This window comes from Brassica napus, chromosome A10 (assembly GCF_020379485.1).
Source record: "Brassica napus cultivar Da-Ae chromosome A10, Da-Ae, whole genome shotgun sequence".
NCBI classification, from domain to species: Eukaryota; Viridiplantae; Streptophyta; class Magnoliopsida; order Brassicales; family Brassicaceae; genus Brassica; species Brassica napus.
Genome location: NC_063443.1, coordinates 15,260,984 through 15,275,566, shown reverse-complemented (window position 1 = coordinate 15,275,566; position 14,583 = coordinate 15,260,984). Strand labels below are relative to the sequence as shown.

General features: G+C 36.3%; 2 protein-coding genes and 1 pseudogene across 2 annotated transcripts; 1 reads left to right on the top strand and 2 right to left on the bottom strand.

Moving 5' to 3' along the window:
• Nucleotides 1–840: 840 nt before the first annotated feature.
• LOC106372024 lies at nt 841–4,054 on the bottom strand (annotated as a pseudogene).
• Nucleotides 4,055–4,281: 227 nt separating this feature from the next.
• Nucleotides 4,282–6,606, bottom strand: LOC106372018. Its single transcript, XM_013812145.3, has 2 exons — nt 5,706–6,606; nt 4,282–5,142 (listed from the first exon to the last, which is right to left on the bottom strand). Exons 1-2 carry the CDS (start codon nt 6,488–6,490, stop codon nt 4,488–4,490), a joined length of 1,440 nt encoding a protein of 479 aa, XP_013667599.3. The 5' UTR covers nt 6,491–6,606; the 3' UTR covers nt 4,282–4,487.
• Nucleotides 6,607–10,251: 3,645 nt separating this feature from the next.
• LOC106372017 (stearoyl-[acyl-carrier-protein] 9-desaturase 3, chloroplastic) lies at nt 10,252–13,372 on the top strand. Its single transcript, XM_013812144.3, has 3 exons — nt 10,252–10,723; nt 11,939–12,446; nt 12,748–13,372. Exons 1-3 carry the CDS (start codon nt 10,590–10,592, stop codon nt 13,315–13,317), a joined length of 1,212 nt encoding a protein of 403 aa, XP_013667598.2. The 5' UTR covers nt 10,252–10,589; the 3' UTR covers nt 13,318–13,372.
• The last annotated feature ends 1,211 nt before the right edge of the window (nt 13,373–14,583 follow it).

Below are 14,583 nucleotides of genomic sequence, written 5' to 3'. Positions count from 1 at the left end.
CATTTTTTAGGAACGGAGGGAGTAATTAATAATTACTACTAGTTGTTGTTTCTTAAAATTGACACAAGATTAAGAAATAAGGTGTTAAGTACATTCGGTTTCGGATATTGTAATAATGTTTAAAAACACTCCCGAGTCCCTGACATGATATACAAGACAGAAACAGTCGCAAACGGGTTTAGTCTAATTACTAATCATAACTTGTCGTCGGATCAAAGAGAAGTGGAGACTCTCTCTCTCTCTCGATTTGTCAATTAACCGAAAGCCTAAACATGCATACTAGGCCCACTCTATTTATTATATACACCAAAAAGCCCAGAACTTGTGGTCTATAATCGACTGATTTTGTCCTGACAACTTTCGTGTCTTGTCACAGTTAGAAAAGTCGAATGATTCTATAAATGTCTTGATAATAGTCTCAGTTAGAAAAGTCGAATGAGACTACTATAAGACATTTACAGATTCATTTATAGACTATTCCTCAGTCTTGTCGAAAATGTTTAAACATTAACCGAACATAAAACGTTTGAAAAAGATATATATATATTGAACGCCCTGGTAGCATCAAGAATCCACAATGAATTCAAATCCTAACATTTACATTCATATGCTTCCAATATCCAAAGAATAACACTGTATTAGGTACAAAAAGGAGACGGTTATACACAGTTCACGAATGGGAAAGAAGATAGAACAAAACTTCACTACCTCTAACTATTTTTTTTTTCGTAACACCACTACCTCTATCTATTTAAAATCAAATTTTCAATGAATTTAATCTCACTCTTCTTCCTACGTAAGAAAACAGTAAAAACAGAATAGAAAAATCAGCAAGCCAAGAAAACAAAAGAACATGATATTATTTCTGCATGTATCAAGAATAAATATAGTAGATATTACAAAAAAAAAGTAAAACCTGGTTTGTATATAGTTTTAGTGATTTTGTGGCGGTGTCTCATCTGGATTCTTGGCTTTGCTCCTTAGCATCTCGGAGAAGTTGCCTCTCATGATACGTCTGAATCTGTTGTCTTCAGCCGCAGCAGCCACCGCCTTCGGTGAATCAGGTCCTTGAAATGTATGTGATGACGGTGCAACCGTGGTGGTTTCCGTTGCTTCTTTCTTCACTAACAAGCCACCTTCTCCAACCAAGCTTGTGACAGATGATGCAATCCCCAAGTTGAGCACCCATGGCTTTGCTGATTGCTTCAAGTGTCCCACCTGATCTCTCCTTCATTATGATCTCTAAAGCTTCCTTGTGCGCTGGATCAAGCGTGTCTGGGTCTTTAAATAGGTTTTGAATAGCTGGAAGGAGGTACTCTCGGACACTTGTTTGAGACAGATCTTAAGAACCATGTTTCAAAAAAAAAAACGAGTTAATCTTGGAACATGAGGATATGTAAGAAGAAAATGAAGGAAATGATCTAGAGACTCTTACCGGTTGCATCGAGTGCACGAATGGCTTCGCAGAAAGCGTTATCTCTGTCTCGGCGACGGATTACGTCTGTTGAAGAGCTTGGACTTGCTGAGAGTTGGAAAATCTTGGACAGAAGTGATCAAGGCAGGTAAAACATTTCCCGAAGCAAGCCTTGCGTTAATATATGGAACCTGTTGCACAAGTTAATAATAAAGCAATTCTACAAATACAGAATTGGGAGAAACAGTGGAAGAGTGTGTGTTGTGAAGAAGCTTACGAGGGTCTTCAACACCTTAGCAGCGTTGATTTTGAGTTCCGCAGTGGAGTCAACGACCATTTCCCACAAAATGCCGAATATCATGTTATGGTGTTGTTCAAATGTGCTGCAACGTTTAGAGGAATTCGTTGGTCTTCAGTTCCAAGAAATCATAATAACCAACGAAAGCTTTTAATACACCAAAGGAAGCGAACAGCATCCAAAACCTCGTTGTTGTTGTGCTTTGATGACTGGTTTTCCTTTGTATTGCTCTCCACTAAGAGCTGTCGTAAGAAGTTTGTTAACTCTTCATGTTTACTTGGAGCACCAAGAACTCCTGCCAAAAGAAGCGGTAGAATACAAAGTGCGGCAAGTCTACTGGCTACAGCAGTTCTTGGTTTCAGGCCTGAATAAAAGAAAATTGATATCAGACTGTTTTAGAAATTTTTGTGTCGCTATATATCCAGTAATCAGGTACAACCTTTTATCCTTGGGTGGATTGAAGAAGGTAAGAACCGAAGATCGGCCTCATCATCTCCAACGGCCACTAAGAACACAGGTAACTCAATGTGGGTCAGGTAGGAACTTCCGAAACTTTCAGACACAGCCAAGAAAAACTGCAAATAAGTTCAGATATTTTCAGGACAACTGAGATCAATAGCAGATAAGAGAACAGGTGCAGACACAATCCAGACCTTTGTTATCCGATTTCTCAAATGGTCTTCTTTCTGAGGTAACATGCATGCCAATTGTAACAAGTTAGCAAAGCAATCAACATGCATCCATTCAAACATAGGCCACTCAGAACGTCCCCTGGTCAAAATTTCAGGTAGATGCGACCACGTATGATTGTTTACAAGAAGATGTCAGATACTTGAAAAAAATTCTGCGGTCAAGAGTTGTTGAAGGAGAGAAGAAGCTTACTCGGCATAGGTCTCAAGCAAGGAAACAGAGACCGCAGATTCCTCTGACTTTGCGGTAGAAGGGAACGGACACGTTTCCAATGCCTTCTGGTGTACAGCTGGAAGCAACTCCATGAGCATTCTTAGTAGGACATAAATGTTTCATCGCTCCCGTTCACCAAGGACTCGTAGATGAGACTCCAATGACCCTTCAACTCCCGAAAGGGGTGGACAGTGCTGCAAACGAAAATGACTTACAAGAGCTATAGCAAAATAAAAGTGTTAAGACAGCTTCACCATGAAGAGTTACAGAAGCTAAATAGTTACACAACTGAATTTACAAAATTGAATTGGCTACTAAAAAGCTCCCATTACTTTTTAACATTTCTTCATGAAAATTTTGAAGGTGGAGTGGCAGTAAATCATAGGCACAAACACGAATAGCTTATCAAGAAGATCAAAGCTACAATAAATTTGAAACATCACAATAAGCGCCAAAGGTATAAACATATTGGTATAAGAGTAAGATACCTCCTCATAAAATGTCATTGCGGTAAGTCTGTAACCTCCTAGAAGAAGATATTCTCTCACTGCACAGTTGAAGTCTCGACGTTCACTGTCCTTCAGTTTTCAACCTTGTAATATCCTCCTGTGCTAGACGAAATTCATATTCACGGATAGCTAGCTTCTCCGATAACGCTTCTTTCTCCTCCAACAAACTTTGTGCGTCCGCAACTGCATTGCAGGGTAACAATTACTAGCTACTAACCAAAACTATATGAAGCTAAACCAAATAATTCGGCACAGGATACACACACGGGTTGTTCTTGGCTATAACATCACCTCATTCAACAAATTCTTCAATTATGATTATTCTGCAAACTTAAGCCTATGGATACATGTGCGAACGGTTCGCTGCGAACCTTCGATCAAGTTGCATGGAGGAGCATGTTCATGACCCAACCATTACACTTTCAATCGATAAGATCTCTAAAACGTAACGCAACTCAACCTATTGAGAAGGACAATGTGATAATTTAAGTGACAAAATAACAATGTGAGGCGGATATTCACCAGCTAGTATATAATACAAACGCTGAGACAAAAATTTGGCGAACCTCTATTGGAATTATACCGAGAAATCTGATCGGGAGGGAAACGGGAAGGATCGGAGAATAACTCCTTAAGACGAATTGTTTGGGCATCGCGGCCATCGTCGAGGAGCTCGTGAAGAAGCTCAAACGCCGTCAAGAGGTAGTTCTCCTCCATCAGGAAGTTCACAACGAAGTTGCACAACGACGATCGCTCCGCGTTCATTTTTTATGTTCTTTTTTTAACCCAATCACAAGTCACCCCCTCCATTCAGAAAGAGAATTCAAAATTTCTCTCACGATTTGACCTGATGCACCTCGGTTTCGATTCACCAGATCGTGTGTCCGAGTACTCGCCGACTAATCTCTCCGGAAGGGAGTGACGGTAGTAAGAATCAGGTGCTACAGTGTAGTGGTTCGTTAGCCTGTAACTAGTGAAGTTACGAACAATATTGAGCTTTAAGAGATACGTAAACGGTGCAGATCTCAAGATACATAATTGGCAAATTTGAAGAGCAATAAATACAGCAAGACATATATTTAATTCATTAATATTTTTTACAGGGCCAAAATGAAAAATTAATCATATGCTAACATATTTCTTTATAAAATGTAACCTCATAAAGGAAATAAAATAGGATCATCATTGTATTACAGCAACCAAGTGTGTGAAAGAAGTGGGACAAGGATCACCAAGGAGACAAGAAAAGCAGACGTATGTATATATATATGTAAGAAAACGAAAACAAAACTGTAAAAACCAAATACCTGAAACGAACCTCAGCAGCATGAAAACAAACCGATTTTAATGCTCTCAAGTCTTATTAACCTTTGTGGGTGTTTAGCTGACCCAGAGCTTCAGTCAGCATCATTGTTTGTAACTCAGACGATACTATTGGAGCGGGTGGCTGAGATTTGTAAAGCTGAGCACGAGCTGTATCGTCATCGAGGTCAGTGTTGTAGATGAAATCATCTTTGCATGTAGTACTAACACCAGCTTCACTTGATGTTTGCACCGATGATGAATCTACGGGTTTGGGTGGAAGGTAAACCTGCGAGGAAAACTCTGGAGCTAGAGGGCTGCTGGTGCGAGCCACTGGGGATTCAACATGGTGGGTGTTTAGAGCGGTGTTGTGTCTCACAGGCGGAGCTTGAACATACCTCGAATTATACTGCTCAACTGGATAATAGACTGGGTATGGCTGAGGCTGGAGCTGATAATGTATCGGGTTCATGTGCTGGTATGCAGGCAATGGCATAGGTGAATTTCCGGTCATGTAAGGCGGCTGTCCAGTGTAAACCACGTAGATAGGTTGTTGTTGTTGTTGCTGAGCTTGGTTCAGAAATTGTGGATACCCCGAAACTGCAACTGGTTTGTTTAGGTCAGGCTCGTACATGTTTGGAGATAATTTGGTCTCCAAAACATGAGGGCTTGTCGGTAGCTCATGAGAAGAGATTGGAGTGGCTGCAGTATTGCCGCTGTTAACAGTAAGAATGGTGATCAGCAAAAGAATTGTCTTTTGAACAAAACGTGATTAGAGGATTGACATCTTCTCTGAAAATATATACAATCCTTAGGAATAAAAAAACTCAAATTCAGATATTAGAATAAATATAATTACAGAATCGCAAACAAGTGAACTTGTTTAGACTGTGAACTTGTTCCACAGATCATGTATATATAGAAGAAAGCCTACACTCAACAACAGCATTGCTCCACGAACTATGTTTTCTTCTTAACTTACTTCAACAACATGATCTCTGAGAGTATATGAACGTGTTCAAACAACATGCCTAGACTAAGACCTTGTTCCACGGATCATATATATATAGAAGAAAACCTATACTAAACAACAGGATCGCTCCAAGAGTTATGTTTTCTTTTTTAAAGTAACTTCAAGAGATAGCTTTTATGTCACCACACATTGTAAACTAATTCTACAATACACCACCATCCTCATCTCTACCATTTGGCTAAACATTTCTCAAACAACAACATGTGCAGAAGCTTTAGAAATGATAAAGCTTATAAAGTAGAATACCTTGTCAGTGATTCTATGGGCGCAAACTTGACCTGAGAATTCGACGTATTGTCCTCGCCTGTGCTCTTCATCGGAGGCAATTTGCTCGAAGAAACAGAGGACGACGTCGAGCCAAACGACGAATTAGTCTCGAGCATCATCGACTCCTGTCCGCAAATCCCCCCACCGCTCCCGGCGCTGCTTCCGCTATTATTCCCCCCAGTCTGCATCATCTCCACCCCCTTTAACGCATCTACAAACCACGTGTCAGTCTTCGGGTGCTGAAGCACGGGCTGAGTAGGATTCGACTCTCCAATCCCAAGCCAATCAACATCCCCCGCCGCCTCCTCCCCAGCTTTACACTGAGCCGGATCTCCCTGACTCGCGCCGCCTTGAGTTTTCGAAGGGAAGAGAAACAACCGCACGCGCGTCTTCGGGATCGAGGACTCGCACGTGAGGTATCCGTGCTCCTCCATCATGATCTGAACATCCTCGTCCGTCTCGACGGAGATGAGCGAGTCCAGCTCCTGATCGGGCAACTGATACTTGACCTTGAAATCGTAAGAGATTCCGAGCGTGACCGCGAGGTGGCTGACGAGCGACGCGACGCTCGTCTCCGCGGAGGGAGGGACGGCGACGATCCGAGTGTCTCCGCCGACGTAGCGCGGCGATTTCGTCTGCGGGAGGGAGACTATGCTGCCGCCGTACCTACACATCACACGCAGCTTTCCGCTATTCGTACACCTCGGCGTGACGGCCTTCGCGCATTCCGTTACGGCGGCGGAAGCGGAGGAGACGGTGGTCATGGTGGTGCGATTTTGGGGGTTTAACTTTTTCGCTCGTTTTGCTTTTTTTGTTTATTCTTCTGCGAGCAAACGCCGTTTATAAGCGGTCTTTTTTTTTATCGAATCGGGAGTACTTTAGCTTAGCTGTGACGGTAACGTCATCATTAACTGAATATATCAACATAGGGACGTGGGCCCGTTAATGATGTTATTCCCGAGCGCGTGACTTTTAAAGCGGGTAATTATAACCGAGTCGGGTTGAGAATAATCCATGAGCGGGTTTCACGCGACCCGGAATAGTATTTGGGCTTGACTAGATTCTTTTTGTTGGGTTTCCATAGATGTTAATTAACTCAAAATCAGAATATGATCTTTTTACCATGGACCGATGAGAAATGGTTAACTACCAGTGTGTGATTTTCTATATCTATAAAATATAACATTTTTAAATTAATACTCTATAAACTAATATACACTAAAAATCTCTATAAAATAATATAATTTTATAGTATCAAATTAAGTTTTTGGTTCAATTAGTATATCGATAAATTAATATCTTTACAAATTAATAAAAAAATTATAGTTTTGATGTATTCCCAATATTATTAATTTATAGAAGTTTCAGTATAAGCAAAAATTTGAGATTTTGATGGTATGAGTCTCTTTGTAGAATACAGTAACTAAATAGAATATTCTTTAATGCTTTTGCAGAAGAAGATATGGATTTTGAATCCTAAAACAATGTATTAACAGTTATGAAGATTAATAAATATTACATACAATTTTTACTATGATGCAAATAGAATCGAAATATGAATTTTTTTTATTAGACGGCTCAAAGATAATGCAATTATAACTATCATATGTGAAACTTCCTAGCAGAAATACAATTTTATGTTGTATTTCTAGATGTAATGATCTCACAATTTATAATAAACATAATAAATTAGTATAAAAAAATCCTTGTACCTTGGCTCTGTGCTCTTATTGGTTTGTATGTCTACCATGGATGATTATTGCCGATAATGACATGATGAAGAAGATGTTTTTGTCAACCTGGCTGTCTTCTTTCAACACTTTGCTGCTTCGGAATCCGAACAAACTTATCATGCAATCCAGTTATTGTAGGTCTTGTGGTCGCAATAGTCTACTACGGTTATGTTCGTTTTGGAGTTGTTGGCAACAGCGGACAACAAATATGTTTTATTGCACGTTTTAATGGTGTTGATGATCAGCGACACAACTAGATTTTGTTCAAGCGATCTTTCAAGCGACACAACTAGATTTTGTTCAAACGATCTTTTAAGAAAAAAATCAATATACTTTTTTTTCAGACTTTTCTGTCTAGTTGAGTTTAGGTACATATTGGTTTGGTTTGAATTGTATTGGGAAGATTCCCAATACTGCAAAACTTTATTCAGTCGATAAATATATTTCTCCATTTTTATGGAAACAAATATAATAAGAAACATATCAGTAAACTAAAATGATATGTATATATGTTCGATCTAGTTGTTCACTGTCACAAAGACACCTTAGACAAGTATGATTTCATTTCTAACTTAATTCTGAAAACATTTATCATAAAGACTAAGTACAAATAAAGCTGACTCTGGCGATCTTAGATGGTGGACATTGTTAGGAATCGGATCTCCACCGAAATTTATTTGATATTTGGCGTTTGACAAAAAAAAATTATTATGCTCCTTTTAGTTTCTGTATTCGAGAAAACCTAGTGTTTGAGGATAGTATAGCTAAACAAGCTCTGAGGCCAGATGTGCCGAACTAATGAAGAAATTGGTGGACAAAAAAGTCGGGATGGATCATGAAAACAATAGTCCTATGTTTATTTCAATTTGGAATTTGATCAAACTTGTGTTCTCAACTTATTTCTAAAGAAAGCATGATGTCAAATCTACAAACTGATTTTGTGGTAATGTTCGCTAACTTGCTACCAAACCAATGTGCTTCTATATTAGTGTAAATATTTTATAATCTTGGACACTACCTTTTTGGGAAATATCATTTGCTTAACTTTTTCATCCAGAATATACTCGTAAGTTTCAGAAAGGGAATATAATTTAAATTTGATGTTTGCGTTTTATGACTTGTCTTTTTCTTTTGCTTTTCGGTCTCATATTTATCGTTTAAATAATTTTGATTGTAGTAATTCTAAAATGATAACTGGAATGTATATAAGAACTACTTGATAATTTCAGGATTCTATGTGAACATTTTTATGTAAAAAAAAATTATTTAAAATTGAGCAACTTCAAAACAGAATTGAGTTTTAGTTAAATTTTATAATTCAATGATAAATAAATAACAAAAATAAAATAGTAAAATGATTACCCAATTTATGAAATAAACTCATCTTACTATATTTTATAGTAACATATAACAAGATTAAAATTTATTTTACTCCAGAACTTAAAATGAAAATGAAGTAAATTTAAAAACGCTCAAAAGACTATAAATTGTATATATTACACAATTGTTTAAGATTTTTTAAATGGACAACCTACAAACTTATTTTAGTGAATATTAAGTTTAAAAATTATTTTGACATAACTCTTATAATTTGAATGATCTTAAATGAAAACAAAGATTTGTGTTTTTTTTGGTTTTTCGATATCAATATTTTCAGTTTTGAAATTTTTTATAACGTTTATGCGTTACAAAATTATTATGAATTAGTAAAAGTCACCAGTTACCTAAAAAGAATGACAAAACTGTTTTTATGTTCGATAAACACGATGAAACACTTTAATGCACAAAATTGTTTTTTAATTGAATAACTTTAATATAGAATTAATGTTTAATTTGCTTTAAATATTTAATGAAAAAAAACAATGGTGAATACTTTTAAGTAAACTCGTTTCTACTATAGTTTAGAATGGAAAATATAATAGAAAAACATTACTCCAAAACAAACTTGAAATTGGAAAATAAAATAAAACAAATAAGAAATGTTTAAAACACTATTAACCAAACATAACTTTACAGAGTTTTTAAGATTTTTAAAGCGAGTAACATTCAAATAAATCTTGGTGATAGTAAATTTTTAATTTTTTAAATGTATTCTGACGTAACTTATCTAACTAAACCATCATAGATTAAACAGAGACTTTTTCATTTATAAATTTGTTATTTTAATGTTTTTGTATCAATATTTTCTAATTTTTGTAACGCGTATGCGTTATAAAATCATTATAAATTTAGTATAAACTACCAATTACGTGAAAAGAATAACAAAATTGTTTTTAAGTTCGACAAACCCAACGGAAAATTGTTGTTCTAGCATAACGTAAATTATGATAAAATGCAAATAACTTTCTTTCACAAATTTTCAAGTGAAAATTAAAAACTCATATGGGAATTATTGTGTATTACTTACCAGCTTATCAGAGTGGGATGTTAAATCGGTAAATAGCGTTAAAGTTATGGATTTGGCAACTTCTCATTTTGGGTTTTGTACTTTCGTTATTCAATCAATGACACAAAAACCAAATTTTGCTTGACGACAACTTGTTTTTGAGCAACATCCTGTATAGACAGTTGGTTACGCACTTAAATCACAACTTGTATAATAATGATACCTAATATTAATAACATCAAATTTCTTGTGGACAAATTATTGAATTATTTGAACGTTTTAATTTTTATTGACTATCTCTAGTTCGTAAATATCTAAAAAATAATAATTATGAAGGTGATTTAAAATACTTTGGAGGTCTTTTAGTTGATACATTGTTTAGTACTTTTGTTTTTCCCCAGGAAAAAATGGCTTTTCTTGCGGAAGTTATACATCAAAACTATTTATGAAGTTAGACGAATCTTCCAAATAATTGATTAAATCAAACGAATTAATGGTAGATAGATTAAGAGCTAAACAGTTGTCAATGGTTGCTTAAGGAGTACTATAGTAATACTATAATTAATCAGATATTCAGAATAATCAATGAGAAGACAGAACACTCCAACTCAAGTCAACTTTACTTTGTATATATAGAGAGATATATTCCAACTTGTAACGCGCAAGCACGAGAGAGAGAGAGAGAGAGAAAGAAAGAATCAAAAAGATCTGTTGAGGAGAGAGATAGAAAGAAAGAGAGCGGAGATGTCGATAGCTTTGCTTTTGCCCTCGCCGGTGATGACGCAGAAGCCGTCGTCAATAACTTCTCCTCCCCGTGGCTTTGGATCTTCTTCTTCTCGTCTCCTTCAAGTTTCTTGCGTCACCAAGAACCCTGCTAGGTAAAATCTCTTCGCCTTTTAAATGTTTTTGATACTTAGTTTAGATCTTCGATTTCACTTTTTCCTTTAGATATGCATTAACATTTTAGGTAGGGTCTTAGGGTGACCTGAATATCATTATCAATCCCTCTGTTTTCTATGTATCACGTAATTATCCTAAATATAATATTATTCCGTCGTTTTCAAACACAAATAAATAAAATTATAATGCAGTTTCGTTAATGTGGTTTCTCAAATGAGATTTAACGTTTTATCACATATTTTTGTTACGATCTGAGGTATTACATGAGCATTACATTTTAACGCTTAGCTAAAGTCATTATTGTCATGTTAAGTGGGACTAAAATACTGTTTAAGATACATTGGATTCTATGTATCTTTGCATATTCATGATTCGTATCATGATGTCAACTTTTTTTTTGGTCCACCTGAAAACATTTTCTTTACACTGCAGAATGACTATACCTTTAACTTTCCTGTGTGCCTACACATGCATTGCGTGGTGTTTGTTTTCACATGGATCGTGACATTAGTCATCATTAGGTGATCTTAAGATTGTAAATAAGTTTTGATTGATTTTCTTGAAGATACTTTCATTGATTGATATTACTAGTAAAAAAGACAAAATCATTTTACACTGAATCCTAAGATACTTTCATTAAAAATATTTGCTTACAAATAACGATTAATTTAAAAACTGGTTAGGTAGATTGTATTTGTCAGGCAACAAGTACAATTCTACTTTAATAAGCTGAGTTGTCTTAAAAAAATACATTTTCACCCACCATGCAAAATTATTGAAAATCAAATATCAAAAGAATCTTTCTTGTCGCTGTATAATCTTACTAAAGTAATAAGAAATCCAATCTCCAATCTGGAAACAATGACCCAACGTCTCCACTCGGCTCATAAAGCAAAAAGAATGGGCCAATCATATCTGTAGTCCATAAAATGTTTTCTTTTTTAAGCACAAAGGTATTGATCAGATTAACGACTCAAAAGCAAGTTATTAGATTAGTAACTTATAGACTTTTCATTTTTATAATTAGTAAAATGAAATAGACGAATAGTTTGTGTCAAACTACATACATGCATGGTTTTAGAAATATATATTATGTTTTTTTTTTCTTTCTATAATTGTAAATGATATCTCAAATCTTTTTAGCAAGTACGAGGACCCATTTCTGTTGGTACTTAGTTTAACTTTTTTTGCAGGAATAATAACGTGACATGCAATAATTTTCGACCAATCAAGGAAGTAAATAACCAAATAACACACACAATACCACAAGAGAAGCTCGAGATCTTCAAATCAATGGAGAACTGGGCAGAAACCACACTACTACCGTATCTCAAACCGGTCGAAGATTCATGGCAACCACAAGACTTTTTACCGGCGCCCGAGACCGATGATGCATTCTACGACCAAGTCAGAGAGATTAGAGAACGAACAAAGGAGATTCCTGATGACTACTTTGTAGTTCTTGTCGGAGACATGATCACGGAAGAAGCACTTCCAACGTATCAAACGACGTTAAACACACTTGACGGCGTTAAGGATGAAACTGGTGGGAGTTTATCGCCGTGGGCGGTTTGGATCAGAGCATGGACGGCGGAGGAAAACCGTCACGGTGATTTGCTTAACAAGTATCTTTACCTATGTGGTCGTGTTGATATGCGACATGTTGAAAGGACTATACAATATCTAATCGGTTCTGGCATGGTAAGTATTCGATCTTTTTGTTACTTTAGCATTCGTTTTTACTAAAGTTTCGATTTTCTTATTAAGGCAATTGTTTGGCTAAACGTGTGATATTTTTTGGGGTTATGATGAAAATGTCTACTAGTTTTCAATATATTTTCGAGAATTTTCCTTTAAATTCTAAAAAGATGTTCATAAGTTGTAAATGTTTTTTTGTAAATATTATTTTTTAAATTACATATTTTCTAGGAATTTAAAACTTTATAGTTTCAATATTAATCATAACTATTCCCGCTTTTTTTCTCATACTATATTTTTATAGGACTCGAAGTTTGAAAACAACCCTTACAATGGATTCATCTACACATCGTTCCAAGAACGCGCCACATTCATCTCTCACGGCAACACGGCGAGGCTAGCCACGACCTACGGCGATACGACACTAGCAAAGATCTGCGGCACAATCGCCGCAGACGAGAAACGTCACGAGACTGCTTACACCAAGATAGTGGAGAAGCTATTCGAGCTAGACCCCGACGGAACAGTACAGGCGCTGGCGAGCATGATGAAAAAGCGGATAACGATGCCGGCTCACCTCATGCACGACGGGAGAGACGATCAACTTTTTGATCACTACGCCGCGGTGGCGCAGAGGATCGGAGTTTACACGGCGGCGGATTACGCTGGTATCTTGGAGTTTCTGTTGAGGAGGTGGAAGGTGGAGAGTTTGGGGTCGGGGTTGTCAGGTGAAGGAAGGAGAGCACAGGAGTATCTGTGCACCTTGCCGCAGAGGATCAAGAGGTTAGAGGAAAGAGCCAACGACAGGGTCAAACGTCAGTCAAAGGGTTCTGTCTCGTTTAGCTGGGTGTTTGGTAGAGATGTGGAATTATAAATAAATTTAACAATAAATTTAACCAGTCAAATAAATAAATGATGTTTGTTTGTGAACAAATTATGACTTTGTCTTAACAAACAACTCAAGTCACCTAGCTCACAAAATGCATCATCCAGCCTATAATTCGTTGTAAATCATAAACTACTGTCGCCATTAGTTCTTTTAAACACTCCCATTCAACCTGATCGTATATCTGCCTTATATATTTCAATTTTCACAAAAATTAAGGATTAGAGATAAAGATAACTACTATTGTTATTATACCTTTTATATAAACTCTACTTTGTACATCAATATACACACACTTTACATTCCATTTCATGGTATCAGAGTTAAAAGATTCATTGAACTAATAATTTGTTTGCGTTATTTTTCTACTAGTTCTACTACTCGTCAACGTTCTTCTTAGAATATGGCGACTAATTCTACCGCAACTTCTGCAACTTCTGGCGTTATGGAAAGCTCCGCGTCAGACCTACCATATACTCTTTATCCATCGGACAATTCCGATTTTCAGTAGTGATAATTATTCCTAATAGAAAACTGAATTTTGGGACTCTCGACAAGCTAAACAGAAGACTGAATTTATCGATGTCACAATTAAAAAGCCGGAGGTAAATCCCAATCTAGCTCGTTGAACTTCTACTAGCTCACTGAATTTAGGTTGGATCGTCAATTGATCTTCAAGTTCGATCTACGGTTGCTCATCTTCCTGATACTTTCAAACCATGAGAATCTCTTGAACAATTGTTCTCAGTCATAAACAGTGTTGCACTTTATGGAAGATGGAATCACTAATTGCAAACAGTGTACACACTTTACATTCTATTTCAATTTTCACTATTGAAAAAACTAAGTTCAACTAGGTATCCATTTGGTGATGTGGAATGGATATATTGTAAGTTGTCATGTCTTCATCATCTGTTTATTCCAATCTTCTAAAAATTGGTAGGTGGTGATTAGTCGTCTTATAGAAGATTAAAGTTTAGGCGGGTGTCTCGACCAACTTTTTGAACGTCTAGACTAATTTTCCAAAAAGAAAAAAAAAATCTAAAAGAGTTTTAACCATTTTGTCAATATTCGCTTGACAAATTCAATCATATTTTGAAACTCGTGAAGTTTTATATTTCCAATTATTGGATAAGATAACAATAAACGCTCGTTGTTAAACGACATTTTAGTGAAACTGTTTTTGTTTTGCGTTTGTTTGTTGTAGACTATCGTTGTAACAGAGAACTTTGTTGCGTAATATATGGATCTTGC

Bases quoted from the DNA above. Each gene is read 5' to 3' on its own strand.
- LOC106372017 (XM_013812144.3), top strand. From the start codon at position 10,590: ATGTCGATAGCTTTGCTTTTGCCCTCGCCGGTGATGACGCAGAAGCCG. The intron at 10,724-11,938 runs GTAAAATCTCTT...CTTTTTTTGCAG, and splicing joins GTCACCAAGAACCCTGCTAG to GAATAATAACGTGACATGCA. The intron at 12,447-12,747 runs GTAAGTATTCGA...ATATTTTTATAG, and splicing joins ATCTAATCGGTTCTGGCATG to GACTCGAAGTTTGAAAACAA.
- LOC106372018 (XM_013812145.3), bottom strand. From the start codon at position 6,490: ATGACCACCGTCTCCTCCGCTTCCGCCGCCGTAACGGAATGCGCGAAG. The intron at 5,143-5,705 runs GTATTCTACTTT...TACTGTTAACAG, and splicing joins CCCATAGAATCACTGACAAG to CGGCAATACTGCAGCCACTC.